General features: G+C 37.7%; 1 protein-coding gene across 1 annotated transcript in view; it reads right to left on the reverse strand.

Moving 5' to 3' along the window:
- Positions 1–5737: 5737 nt before the first annotated feature.
- The window catches only part of LOC107084222 (clathrin interactor 1-like), a 21246-nt gene continuing 12121 nt past the window's right edge, over positions 5738–14862 (reverse strand). Inside the window, exons 4-12 of the mRNA XM_015373952.1 lie at positions 14363–14471; positions 13996–14175; positions 13363–13531; positions 12911–13127; positions 12756–12834; positions 12597–12674; positions 10448–10758; positions 10064–10247; positions 5738–7398 (exon numbers count right to left, since the gene is read on the reverse strand). Of these exons, the coding sequence (XP_015229438.1) occupies positions 7034–7398; positions 10064–10247; positions 10448–10758; positions 12597–12674; positions 12756–12834; positions 12911–13127; positions 13363–13531; positions 13996–14175; positions 14363–14471 (1692 nt within the window). The 3' untranslated portion in view covers positions 5738–7033. The remainder of the gene's footprint in view (positions 7399–10063; positions 10248–10447; positions 10759–12596; positions 12675–12755; positions 12835–12910; positions 13128–13362; positions 13532–13995; positions 14176–14362; positions 14472–14862) is intronic.

Below are 14862 nucleotides of genomic sequence, written 5' to 3' on the forward strand. Positions count from 1 at the left end.
GTGTCTCACTTATCTCCTCAATTCAAGAAAAAATGCACTTAATTTGAGCAAAAATGATTTATTTAGATTTCAGTTTTTTGCAGTGTACCTGAAACATTTAATATCAGCTGTTTAAATTCACTGTTAGACAAATATTATTTGGTTTCTACCAGGGAAGATCTCATTGTGTGCCATTTTCAGCTTGTTAGCCACTTCAAAATAGGGTTTCTTCTGTTCCTCACTGAGTTCAAGCCACTCATATCCAAGTTGAACACTGACCCTTTGGCTGGGAAAGCTTTCTTTACAGCCACTCTGTGGATGCGAGTCGCACTAAATAGCATCATTGGCCTTTTGATCCACCCATTGCCTTTGGCCAACCCAGTATAGGTGAAATCTGAGGAAGACTTCTGGTTTATTTCCATCCAGTCATAGTAACACTGTTATTTCTACTTTCAAATGCTCTAACACACAATATTGAATTTATTACAAAGCAACTAATGTTATAAAGTCATTAACAGTTTAAACCCCAGTTATTATTATTATATATTTTTTGTGAATTAAAATGTGCATTATTTTCCAGTGTAAGCAACTTTTTTCTGATGGAGGAATGGTAAAACTGGTGATTGGTCTATCTTCTCCTCGTCTTTCAGAGTCTTCAGAGGGGCATGCTGGAGGGATGGTCTGTCACTTGTTTGCACCATATTCAACTGAAATTTATTATTATTATTTTACATTAAGTCACCATATTATCACATTTGTGGCAGTAGATATAACAATACTCCCTTAGGTTTTTGCTGTCTGTGATGTATGGAAGGAACAGCGGCCTCTAGTGTCACTATTTTGAACTGTAGGTAGAAAGACTTCGCTGGAGGCAGACGTTTTTATAGCCCTGACCTACGGAAGAGGATTAGGGCCACTGAAAAAAAAAAAAAAAGTTAACTGATTTTTAAATTTTATTTCAGTTTAACATGGGAAAAAAGTCAGACTTTTTTCCTATGTTAAACTGAAATAAAATTTAAAAATCAGTTAACTTTTTTTTTTTTCAGTGGCCCTAATCCTCTTCCGTAATGACCTGACAAAAAGTCTCTTCTCGGAAAAAAATAAATCTTAATTGGTTGATTTCGGTTAAGCAAGTGTTTTCCGTTCCCCTGAAGAAGCTGCTAAGCAGCAACTGAGCGTTTGACAGTATTTAATATTTCCTCTTGTTTGCGGCTTCAGTAGCCTGTTTAAAAATAACAGGCTAGTGCCAGCCAACGGAAAAAATGGTTCTGGAAATTTTAACCGAAAATAAAATATTTTACATCAATGTGCACCGTAGCATGGTAACCAATACAAACCAAACGGTAATCACCTGATTTATTTATTAATTTATTTTTACCGTGGGGAAAAAAATAAAATAAAAAATAAATAAAAAATATATCTTTTAACTTTGAAAATGGGTAATTTATCCATTTATTCCATGCACTACTTGAACTGCATTTTACTTTCTAATCATTATAAATTATAATAGACATATCTTTCTTAATATTTGGAAAAGGTCCACCCCAAAAAAAAAAAAAAAAGTTTACTAATCAAACTAAAGTTGAAAAAGTTACTATATATATATATATATATATATATATATATATATATATATATATATATATATATATATATATATATAAATATATAAAACACTGGAGTTTGTTTTCCAAGTTTGAAGACGTTTTGCTTCCCAACCACAAAGCTTTTTCCTTGGATTGGAACCCATCTTCAAACGTGGAAAACAAAGTCCAGTGGATTGTTGTTGTTTTTTTTACTTTTTTGGAATGACTATGACCAGGATGACTGAGAATCTTCACCAGTAATAAAACCAAAGGCGTTCAGGACATGCAATGTCCCAATAATTAGTGTTTCTCCTGTTTTAAATTCCCCTGTAGCATCTCAGTTAGAACAAGATCAGGAACAGGGTGCTATTTTGTTCCAGGAGTTTATGTAATAGATAAAGCTACATTTTGTTAGAGAAGAAAGACACTGTAGTAAAAAAAAAAACAAAACAAGAAAAGTGAAGAAACAATAACTGACACAAATTAATTAATAAAGTTTTAAAGTCAATTTTCTCTGTGAGCCCTCCTATAGAATGTTTATTTAATGTGCGATTGCTCCTGGATGTAAAGAACTAGAGGAGAGCTGAGGCGTCCAACTGCCACAAGAGTCCGGTTCCTCTCAGTTAATCCCTCTAGGATTTTCTGACATGTTTCTTGTGATTGTCATAATTGTAAGGTTAAGTTCAGCTTTCACTTTTTTTTTAACAGATGTTCTCACAGCTTCTCAAGAATTCATAGTGGATTCTCTGATGGTGTGCTGGTCCAATAAAACTTTCCTTAAACACAAACCTTTCCAGCTGTATGATTAAAAGTAGTAGTTATGAAGAGATTTTTATTGAATGATATTTAGTAGAATTACACTATTGTTCCACAGTGGGGGTAATATTTGTATAATGCCATTTGTTCTGGTGTCAAATAAATAAATGAAGACCCTTCTTTTCATCCATCTTCTGTCACGCTTTTTCCCAAGCAGGGTCACGAGGGGTGCTGGTGCCTATCTCCAGCTGTCTACAGGCAAGAGGCGGGGTCCACCCTGGAAATAGAGACAACATAGAGACAAACAACCATTCACGCACACCTAAGGAGAGTTTAGAGAAGCCAATTAACCTAACAGTCAGGTTTTTGGACTGTGGGAGGAAGCTGGAGTATCCGGAGAGAACCCACGCATGCTCAGGAAGAACATACAAACTCCATGCAGAAAGACCCCGGGCATCGAACCCAGAACCTTCTTGCAGCAAGGCAGCAGTGGTACCTACTGAGCAGCCTCTTCCGTTCAAAGATTATTCCAGAAGTTCTGGTCTTTATGTTCTCTCTGTACATTACTCTGGTATGTATTGGTTTCATGAAGAGCATTTTTTGCAATGGAGGTTAAATTCGATATTTAGTGATAAAGTCTTTTGGTGCCTTGCAGCCTGCTTTTGGGGAGCCAAATATGAGCTTGTTTACTGCTGTTTTTTCTCCGGCTGGAGATCATTTTCGGCTCATTTCCAATATCCTTAGAGTTCTTTACATTTCGTACCAAATATATTAGATAATCTTCTTTTCAAAGTCCTCAGACAGCTTTTAGAACCTCTCTTTAAAACATCACTTCAGCAGTAAAGGGCACATCAAACTGAACATTTAAAGCTTAAACAGAACAAACCTCCTCAAAAAGGCTGAGTAATGATATAATTATGTGAAACCATTGTGATATGACGGTATCACAACAGTTCTCACCAATATTCAATGGTGTTCAGTGGGAATAAACTAGAAGTTTCCTAATCTCATTCGTGGCAATAAAGTTCATTTTGTTGTAGCTCTTCAGTTTTTGTTACAATTAGCTACGCTTTAGCTTTGCTAATATTAAGCATACCAAAATGTTATAAAACAGAAGGCTGATGTTGGGTTTCTTCAAATATTGTTATCATGAATTCATATCCCAAAAAAATAGGAAACCAATTATTTAATGTTATAATTTAATGTTGAATGAAATACAGAAAACAAACAGTAATCAAATCAAAAGATCTGTGTTGAAAAAAAAAAAAAAAAAACATGATTCAAGTAATCTAAATAACTTTAACTGCATTTTCCCATATGAACATAACCTTACAACTAATAAAATAGTAAGCTAAAACCTATGGAGTTATAATTCTGAGAGTAACAAAATAAAGATTTGGTCATTTGGAGGGCAGTGCCTCTGAGAATGACAGGAGGCTCTGCTTAGCTGTGTTTGTACATCAAACAGAGGAAACTTATATCCAAACATAAAGTCGTAACACCCAGTCATCCATTTCTCACATAAAGGTCACCCAGAACATTTTGGATTGATCTTCAGAGTTTAATCTATCACAGATGATCCTCTCTACTGATGGATAGTGAGGTGCAGGTGAAAAAATGTTTGCTGGCAAATAAAACTTCTAAACGAGGTACATTATAGAGGTATTCCCAGAATCCACTGTAAACACATGAGTAATGTTGCAGATCATGTTTTTCAGGTGACTCTTTTTTTCTACCAAGGCTGGTAGCAAAATGCTTCTGTACCTCAATGCATAACAACAGAAAAGTTAGAAACGTTATAGGGGGTTCAGAAAGTAATACTGATGAGTCTACAATGAGTTGCATAAAGACAAAAAATACTGAACAGGCATTTAATCAGATGGTAATGCTGCAAATTAAGTCAGAAAAGCAAACACACTGTCTGCAAATATTGCAATGAAAAAGTCACAGGGAAATGTATATTTTATATATATATATATATATATATATATATATATATATATAAAGTAAAAAAAAATAAATAGAAAGAAATTGGCTCATCAGGGTCAAGATGTACAATAATATCTTAACTGTCCTTATGTGGTTCAAGCAGAACAGGCATGGATTACTTTTATTTAATTTACTCTGCCCATTGCTGGAGAACAAGTTTATAGATTCTATGTGTTGCTAAACCCCTATCAGACAGGAACAATATAAATGTCCTTTAATCTGGAGTGTAAATCTTCCATGGCAGGGCAACCATACATTTTATTCAGTTCTAATGTTCTGCTGTTTTGTTCATCAAAAGGCAGGATTACTGCTGCATCTTAGTTAATATAAAAAGAGCAAATTATAAATAAACTCTAAGACTATTTAAATCCATTGTGCCCGCAGACTGGGCAGGCATGCTGCAGATCGTTTTGCCTTTCATCATTTTGTATCTGTAATTTTGGACCCAATATTGGGGCTATAGGATTTCATTTGGGCACCGTTTCAGAAAGTGGAACATTTCATATTAATAACAGCATATGAAGAGGATCAAAAGCAGTCAGTGGGATTTTATAGAGAATTAAAATACCCTCACTACACATATTTAACAAAAGTAACACGTCGAGGTGTAACTAAGTGGGTGCAAAAAGGACAGAAAATATCCAGTTAAATCTGGTAAGCTTGGCTATTATATTCAACCTTTACCCTGTAACTTAAACAATATTCATTGGCTTTCTTTCTACTAATGAAATAAATTAAACATAAAACCTCAAACCTTGGTTAATAACTTAATATAAAAAAGATCAGATGAAAATGATGTGTATGTCCCCAGAGCTCACTGTGAACTGCTTCATATGAGCCATCTGTGGCTGAAATTTTATTGACATAAATTATCGACTCTGGCTGAAGTGGTGAGACTAAAAAAATTGTATAATCCAGTATTAAAATACAACTAATCACATGGAGCGTAATGAGTATTTGGATTCCAGCATCAACAGGCTCCTCCGGTATAGAACACGGCGTTCCGTACACTCCTTGTGTCAGGTCTCAGCTGAAATCTGTGACAGACTCAGAATAAAACGACGAATCAACGAATCCTGCTGCTGAAAAGAGTTGTTTCATGGAATAACCTGCAGTATAAACATGTTTTAGGACAACAGTTATCTGGCTTTCTGAAAGCTAAAATCTAGAATTTGTAGGGATTTATCCCAGAATTTTTTTTGCGTTCCTACTTCTCCTCCTTTCTGAAACTGGGTCTTGGAGTTTTTATTTACCACATGTTGACATGTACCCACCAGGGAGACATTTGAACCAGAAGTGACACATTTAGGTCACTCTTCTCAAATTGTATAGTAAATCTGGTTTTATGTGTAAAAAATAACATCTAACATCAAGATCCATTAACAGTTGTTTATTTTTTTTTTTAAGATCAGTCACATGTTGTACTGATTCATACTGCCATATTGTTTAGAACCTAAATACATAGTACTAACATAAGGAAGATTCAAAGTCTACAGAAATAAGTTGGCATAAAATGTTGTATAGTATTCATTTTTTTTAAAGAATTATTATTATTGATAGAAAATCTTATCTGCAATGAAAAATAAACTCATATGCTATGATTAAAGCACATGAGCGAAAAAAATGGTTTCTTTTCAGGTATGAAATGGCAATGTGTGTGTAAAAAAGTTAAAATTGAGGGTAAAAATTGGAAGATTCAAACAGGGCAGCGGCAATGCTGATGATTTCACCGCTTCACCGCTTCTCTTCATTGCTGTTTTTGTTGAGTCGTCATCCTGTTGGGTACAAATCGTCCCCTGGTGGGCAGCACCATGCCATACCATCAAAAATTCACCTTACTAACAGCTGGATGTGTGGTAAAAGACGAGGGATTTAATGTTATTTTCTAGACTAGTACTACTAAATCAGTTCATAAAATTAAAATGAATCAAAAGCCTTAATAACTCATATTTTAATGTAAAATAGACCATGATCAGATAATAATATATAATTGAGTAAATAGCATCTTATGATTGACTGCTTTGTTATGTTCAGAATTCATAAAAATACAGAGAAAATTAAATGTACACAGCGCAGCTTAAATCAGAGTATTTTTTAACCTTGCTGGAACAAAATCAAAGGAGGAGGAGAGGGAATGCGGCCATGTTTTAAAATAGAGCCACTAACAACCAGACTAACATATAGGAGATGGCAAATCTAAGCACAGACAGACATGTTCGAATGAAACGGTTTGCTTTGAAACATACCAGCATCTGAATTCAAACAAATAGAAATGGATTGCTTTGTTCGACATGTTTCATGTTTGGAAATGGCTTAGCAGTTACTTTGGGTTAAACTTCATGATTAAAAAAAAACAAAAAAAAAACGTAATTTTTCAGCTACAATGCAAAATTAAGGCCTCAGTACCATTTTAGTTGAAGTGAATTGTGTGTGGGGAAAAAAGGAATGGAGGAAATATACGGTTTTATAAAAACTCATGTGAAGACGATGATTTTTCCAGTAAAGGGAAGTAGAGTTGACCGATTATGTACCAACACCTTCATACCACCTGTGAGGAGAATCGGTGGGTTCCCCACTTTCATCCGGATCGCGCCATCAGACCAGGCCGGTGAACCAGCTCACCAACAGTCAAACATGCAAGGTTATCTTCATGTCCTTCAGTAGTTCAAACGCTCACACTTTCATACACACACACACACACACACACACATGACTGTAAACCTTCATTTCCCAAAGCTGCCAAAGTTAGCGAAGGCATCTTGTTTTGGTGGGATCACGGCTGGGCTGATGGAGTGACTCAGACCCATTCCTACTCCTGGGACCCCCATCCCCCCCATCATCACAGGGGCGGCCATGCCCATATTCATGCTCATGTTCATTCCCATCATCCCTTGGTTCACAGGAAGTCCCCCCTGTAAACCTGTGGCCATCGAAGGCGGCATGCCCACACCCACAGTAGCAGGCATTCCCATTGTCATGGCGCCCCCGGCCATCATGGGGTTGGCTGGTCTGATGGGAGTCACTTGAGGCGCTGAGCTGAGGTTTAGTCCTCCAAAATTCTGAGCCAACAGGCTGACCGGTGGCACTCCTGTGCAAACACACAAGCAGAGATCTGAATGGATTTGTCTGTGGTTGTGAGGTTTTAAAATGTGTCAGTGCTTCAAAAGTAGTATAACACCTGGACCCTTTTAACAATTAACACCCGAAAAAAAAATCTATGAATCTTATAAGACAGACCAACACAAATCTCTAGAGAGACTGTTCTCAGTGAAGATGCAGCAGTTCTGAAAGGTTGTTGTAGGTTTGAACAGAGCACAGTTCAACCATTATAAGCAAACAAATTATGGAACAACTGCAAATCTACCAAAACATTGCCTGTCATCCTAATCAGGCAAATCAAAGAAGGAGCAAAGAGATCCACAGCTCAGGTAGGAAAATCTGTTATTATCCATCATTTGAGGACTGCATGAATTATAGTGGATTTAACTCTAAACATACAGCAAAGGCTTGAGTGCACTTTCAGATCAAAGCATATACACTAGTGCTGCAACTAACGATTATTTTGCAAATCAATGAATCTGTTGATTATTTTTTTCAATTATTCGATTAATAATCAGATAGCCAAAGGTTCCTTAAAAAGATTTTTTTGCTAAATAAAACCAGGTGAATCTAAAAGTTCTGGATAGAGTATTCTGACAGACGAAAATGTTTTTTTTTAATTATTTTTTTATCTTAAATGCAATATGTTTATATGTTCTTTTACAATTTTGATATAATTATTGCTCTAAGTGGGTCGCTCTGTCCGCTTAAGGCATGTTTTACAGTCTATATACTCCAGTTAATGATTAATCAATCACTAAATTAGTTGATCATTTCAATAATCGATTAATCAAGATTAATCCAATTCATTGTTTCAGATCCTTATATACACATATTAAAATGAATTGCATAATCAAAGCTCTGAGCTAAATCAGGAAAAGAAACTGGCACAGCTTGAAATGTAATGTTCAGGGATCCCCTCTGTCCAAGCTGACTGTGTTTGAGCTACTACAGAGCTCGATGTTAACCATTGCCCGATCTCCCGGGGCAAGTAGTTTTTATTGTCGGGAGAGTACAAATTTCATTGCATTTGCCCGCCGGGCAAGTACAATGATCGCAAAAAAAAAAATGTGTTTATCACTCAAAATTACTTTAAAATCACCGACATTCGCTGCAAACGTCCCACAAACGTTGTAAATATTTCTATCATTTGGCAGTCTTCTGTACAGTGGTCATACATTAAAAAATGTTCATAAAATTTTTTTCTCTTAGACATTGGAGAGGTGCATTTAAATGTTATAGAGCTAAACATGTTAAATTGGTGAGTAGTAGTAGTGTATGTTTTTAACCTGTCAAGTTTTTTTTAGATTTTTTAACATTACAATTTATATTTTTCCAAGCACACAACAGTTTAAAGCAAAGTTTAGTTTGAAAAGAATGTGCAGGAAGGATTGAAAAGCATGTTAACACGGTAATGTAGGTTTGAGTTCATTATCTGACGCATGCATATACACACAAGGAACCTCTAAACTTACTGAATTACAAAAAACATAAAAAAAAAAAAACATGTTTCATTGATATATATAAAAAAATTAATAACATTAAAATTAGGAACTATATTTATCAAACATTAAACTGGGCAAGTAAAAATTGTTTCCGGGCAAATGAAATGTGAAAGCCACTTGCCCAAAGGGCAAGTAGTAAAAATCCTTAACGTCAACCCCTGTACTATATAAAGAATGTAGATGCGAAAACATTAGAGATAAATACCCTTAAATATTCATCTCAACAATGTACTGACCTTAGGGTAGACACAGTGCATGCCGCACTTTTCAGGTTTTTATTCATACACCGTTTTGAGAAGCTAGTGTCATCCTGAGCTATCTCTATAGTTATGCTGCTATAGGCTTAGACTTCTGGAGGACATAGGGACCCCCATTTCATCATTCTGCTTCATTCCATCTCTATTCTGCCACTCTGCAGAATCTGTTAGTTCAATCTCTAACGTTCTGCTCTCTCTGCTTTTTCTCATAGTAGCTTCGCTTCGTCTGTTCCTGTTTGACTGTGACTCCATCCTGGAGAGAAATATCAGCTGCACTACTGCCATCAACACCTTTGTTTATAGATGCTGGAGATCAGCCTGTTTTTCAGTGTAGTCCTGTTTCTCTGAGCGTGACTGGCTGGATGTGCTCTCTTCATTGTATGACATGGGTTGGCTCTGAGCTCGTCTGCTTGGCTGTGTGTTTCCTGTACAGGGCCGCCTTTTACAGCTGCTTTTAGTATCTCAGCTTCTGTCTCCTTGAATCCCAGTCAGCCTCGGCAGATGGCCGCTCACCCGAGCCTGGTTCTGCTGGAGGTTTCTTCATGTTAAAAGGGAGTTTTTCCTCTCCACTGTCGCTACAAGTCAATGCCTTCGAGTCAATGAGTCGATGCAATCAACTGGTTTTCCTTAGATAGAAAAGTTTGAATCAACTTGACCGTATGATCTGGTGAATTGTCTCTGTAAAATGCCTTGAGAAGTGGCGCTATAAAAAAACAGTGAATTTTATTTAATTTGTATATTCTATTGACGTTATTTATGTAACAAAACGTGAAGTGGTTCAAAGGTGTGTGAATACTTTTGCAAAGCACTGAGAGGTTTCAGGAGTTCCCATTGACTAAGTTAGCAAATGGAAGCATTTAAAGAAAAAAACTGAGGTGTAAAAAGCCTTTACCTTGTTGCTGGATGATATTGTTCAGGGTGGGGGGGGATTTTGTGGGGTTGAGGCCTGCAGAGAGGAAGTCCAGGCTGATGTTGACAGATGGGTCGGACCAAGTTGACCCTAACGATCCCTGACTTCCAACACCAGTCTTCTGCTGCGATCCCAATGGCTGCTGGGACACCATGCCCACCAAATTCTGAAACACATGACCAGTGTCTCTCTACGATGCATTCGTGTTCCAATTATACTGCAGTAAAATTTCACTTCATGTGTATATTTAAAGTGAACACTTCCTAAAAAAATCTACAACCTAATCCTAAAACTAGATCCTTAAAGTCACAGACAACTATAGACTATTTAAATAGTTAATTAGGATTTATACAGAAGTCTGGATACCTGTTGAGAGCGGGAGTGGGGCATCGTTGGCATAGGGAACGATGCGCCCGCCGTCACCCCTCCTAGAGAGAAGGTCATGCTCTGAGAAGCACTGAGTGTGGTGTGTGGATTGGTTGGTCCGCTCATCAGGTCAAAGAGCTCAGCAGATGGTGGCACAGAGGAGGGATTTGAAGGTGTTGTTTGGACTGACGGTCCGCTGCCAAACAGGTCGGTGACTGGCTGGGAAGGAGCAGAGCTAGACGAAACTGGAGGATTTCCTGAAAAGGAGCTCCAGTCTCCAAACTCTCCGTTTCCATTGGATGAGGCAGCAGCTGGTCAACAAGAAAAAAATCAGGTGGTCAGCTGAAATGTAACCTCTTGAAGGTACAATACCTGGACACGATCAGTACAGTCAGCACCACTGGACTATTGTTTCAGAGCTTGTGTTTGGGTTGAAAACAAAACATTTTTTGACATTGTATTTGTCCCCCTCATAATTCAGCAGGGTTCCTAAACAATTTTTATTTCTGATCTGTTTCTTTTATTTTAGGTTCTTGATGTAGATTTGAAAATACAAATGGCAGATATCTACACATCCATCAGGCGTTAGATTACAGACAGTAAGTTTGAAAGGAAGGATGGAAGAAAGGAAAGACTTCATTCTAAGAGGTCCCTGATATGTTCTGCTGATGTTTTCGGGTCAATTCATAGAGCTGATTTTGCTTTCTTCCTCCAGTTACATGATAGAGATGACACAATTATAACAAATGTTACATATATGATTTAACCCTTTATAGGGCATTTAGAAAAATACTTAAAAATTTTATGTCTAGAGTGTTACTGGTGGACAGAATAAGACCTTTTTTTAACATAACAAATAGAAATAATGGCAAAAATAGATATCGATTAAATAACCAAAACAAGTAACTTGGCCTAATATGGTTAAAAAAATAAAATAAAAAAATCCAAAGTACTTCTATGAAAAATTTGTGAAAAACACTAACAGAAAGAAAAATACAGTTGTTGTTCCTACATAACCATCAGAACATTAATGCTGATACAGGAAGTTTTTTTTTTTTTTTTACTTTTTAACTTGGCTTATTAACTTTTTTAATTGACTTTTAAACATTTTTAATAAGTTTGATTCGTTTTGAACTCAACTCATGACCTTTTTTGTTTACTAAATCCACAGTAGGTACAATGCCACACACAGTAGGCAACATTAGATCACTGGTGGCATTCTATGAAGCGGTTAAGGCCAGGCATACACTACGATTTCTTTCAATTGTTGTACTCAGCTACAGCTCAAACTGTGCGATGAGATCGCAGGGTTTAAAAGCTCACAGCTTACGATGTTTGTTCTTACACTGTATGGTCCGACGCGATCTAAATGCTCACACTGCACGTGCAAAATCCACACGTTGGACTCAGCACCAAAAGATAGCACTGGTCGGACTCGTCAATCTAGAAGAAGATGAAGTACTCCCTTCTTTGCACATGCGCAGTCTGTAAGGTTCTGGAAAATGGGCTCGCAGCTCTGCCTCAATAGTGGGATTTGCTCACCAACACTTCACCAGGGCCGACTGAATTTCAAAGATGTTTGATTTTCTCCCGACCTTACTATTCCGAACAGGAGGTGGTCTTGAGAAGCTGATCACCCCTTGTTACCCCCTGTATACTACACGACGCAGGACGCACAATAAGGCTTAAAATTGTATATCTTATTAAGGCTTAAAAAGACTTTGAATCAATCTGACTGTATGATCTGGTGAACTGTAAAGTGCCTTTAGGTGACATGTGTTGTGAATTGGCACTATATAAATAAACTGAATTGAATTGAATTCAACTTGGCCCAATCAAAAAAAACTCTCGCAGGAGAATCGGGCCAAAAAAGGGCGAAAAATCGTACAGTGTATCCCTGCCTAACTCAGCTTAGAAATAGAGATATATCTTGCGGACCCTTCAGATCGCATTTTACCTCACATTTGTTTGCAAAGTGGAATTTATATCCAAGGAACCAAAACTGGTAACTTGGATGATAAAGGGTTAAGTACACGAACCATAACAGGGGTCAGGACCAGCGCTACATGGGGCAGTGATGGGTCCTGCCTACAGTAGAGCCGCTTGTTTTTCTGACCACTTTAAAGAAGCTGACAGTGAGGAGCCTTACCAGTGGAGGTGGGGAGGCTGGCGGAGGCTGCAGGTGAGGAAAAGTCAGCAAAGCCACCTATGAGGTCTGAAGTCCCTCCTGGAGGAATGAAAACAATCTTACAAGAGGATGTAGAAGTGCGTTTAAACATAAAGATGATAAAAATCTGTTGGTGGTTACCCGTCGCTATGCTCTCGTTGTTTGTGTCAATCACCAGCAGGTCAGCCAGTCCACTGCTGGAAGACTGTTTAGCTGAAGTCTGAGGAGAAGGACACAGCGATTAAACCTCCATACATCAGGATGACTGTCACTTTAGCCGTATTTTCTGGGCTCACCTGTTCCTCTGGGCTCTTGTCTCCTGTATAGTGTGCTGCAGCACCTAGGTCCAATGTCTTACTGCTCGCTGCTCCGCTGCGTTTCCGTGTCGTGGTGGTTGTGGTCTCCGTTGCCTGTGTGATCTGGATGCTCTTCGTCGTGACAGTTTCCTCCTCGTCTTTGAATTCGATCGTTTCCTGCCTCCCGTTTCTTGAGCCCCTGTCCTCCTCATTGTCACTATGGAAACCAGTTAAGGGATAATGCTAAGGTTGATTTGCTGTGCCTTGGCATACATCTGAGGGTTTGGGATCTTTGTGCTCTATGTAATGGATACTGCTGCACTATGATAGAAAACATTAAGATGCTGCTGAATATTGATGCATGTTATGATGCATATGTCAGGAGATTGGATTTGCCACAGGAACCTCTCATCTGGAATAGCTTAAATATGATTCCTAGATTTTCTGTTTACCTGATCCTGTCAGGCGAGTCGTCTCGCTCCTTCTTCCTGAACTTGTTGAGTGTGTCGTCAATGGTGCTGCCTATCTTATCGCTGATCTCTCCGAGCTTCTCGCTGAAAGGGAAAGCTCCTCTGCTCTTGTCCCAGTCCTCATCCCACTTACTGCGATCCAATTCATTAGCTAGTAGAAAAAAAAGAAGAGTCAAAAACAGAGAGATTTAGTTTCCACTGACCAAACAAGAGTAAGCCTTTATTTTAACGGCACATATTTATAGAATGTAGCTTTTGTAGTGATACAGTATAAAACACGTCTGAGCCACAGAATGTGATAAAACCTTTTCCCAAAAGTTCTTTTCCCATGCCACAGAATAAAAAAAAAATTAATAGCTATTTCTAAATATCTTGAAAACATCAAACAAACAAAAAAATCACTTGTGTTTTTCTTAGATTACATATTTCCATTCTTAGCCGTTTCCGACCTAATCTATAAACTAAACCATTTATTCACTGCTAACATTAAATGTTCATCCACAAAAGACGTGTTTTTACAGCTGCTATATAAAATATTTTTCTTATGTTCTGCAGGAGGGACTGTATTATGGTATAAATAAAGGCAAGCTGTCATATAAACTCTGATATACGTACAGTTCTTAAAGCTGCTGCCCCCTCCTCCACCCATGCTGTCAGAGGAGACTCCGATGTATTTATCCTTGTTCTTCTTTGCTTTCTTTCTCTCTTCTCGGAGTCTGTCATCATCCTGGACGAACTCCACCATCTCCTTCACCTTCTGACGTACATTTATGCCCTGATCCTTCCCATTCTCATCTGTAGAAGCATCACATGGACACAGTCACAGAAAGAAAAACCCCTAAAAAGGCATTTCTAGTTCTTTTAATCTCCTGTTTTTATTTATTTTTTAGGCTAAATAGGTCGATAAATTCTCAACACAAGGTAAGCAAAAAAGAAACTCAAAATCTCCAAACAGTGAGCGATTTTGTTTTGGGGGACTCACCAATAAAATGATAATTTTCTAGAGATCGCAGGTCATAGATGTGCTCTCTGGCGCTGGTGACGACTCTCTCAGAACCGTTCCGGATCAGATAGGCGAGCAGGAGTAATGCCTGGATATTGGAAAGATGGGAGAGAAACAAATGCTTTATACTACATTCACCCAAGGCACCAACAGACACACAGATTGGTAGCCAACTTGGGGTTAAAGTGCCAAGCCTGGGGGCCTGTCCAGGGTTCCTACAGCATAAGGCAAGTTAAATTCAAGACTTTTTAAGACTTCTAAATGCCACTTGAAATAAAAAATTAAGACCAAATTCACAAGAAACACAAGAAAAACCCGCTTGCGACAACTTAACCCAAAGGTTTATTTTAACATAAACCACTGCACTAATGTTTCAAATTTTGAAAAGCTTCCCATACAGGAAGAAAGCTAAAAACACCCAAATGACACATATATTTTAACAATTATTTAACTGAATTCTTGAAGTTAAATCTTTTTTG

This window comes from Cyprinodon variegatus, unplaced genomic scaffold, assembly GCF_000732505.1.
Source record: "Cyprinodon variegatus isolate N-32 unplaced genomic scaffold, C_variegatus-1.0 Scaffold94, whole genome shotgun sequence".
Classification (NCBI taxonomy): Eukaryota; Metazoa; Chordata; class Actinopteri; order Cyprinodontiformes; family Cyprinodontidae; genus Cyprinodon; species Cyprinodon variegatus.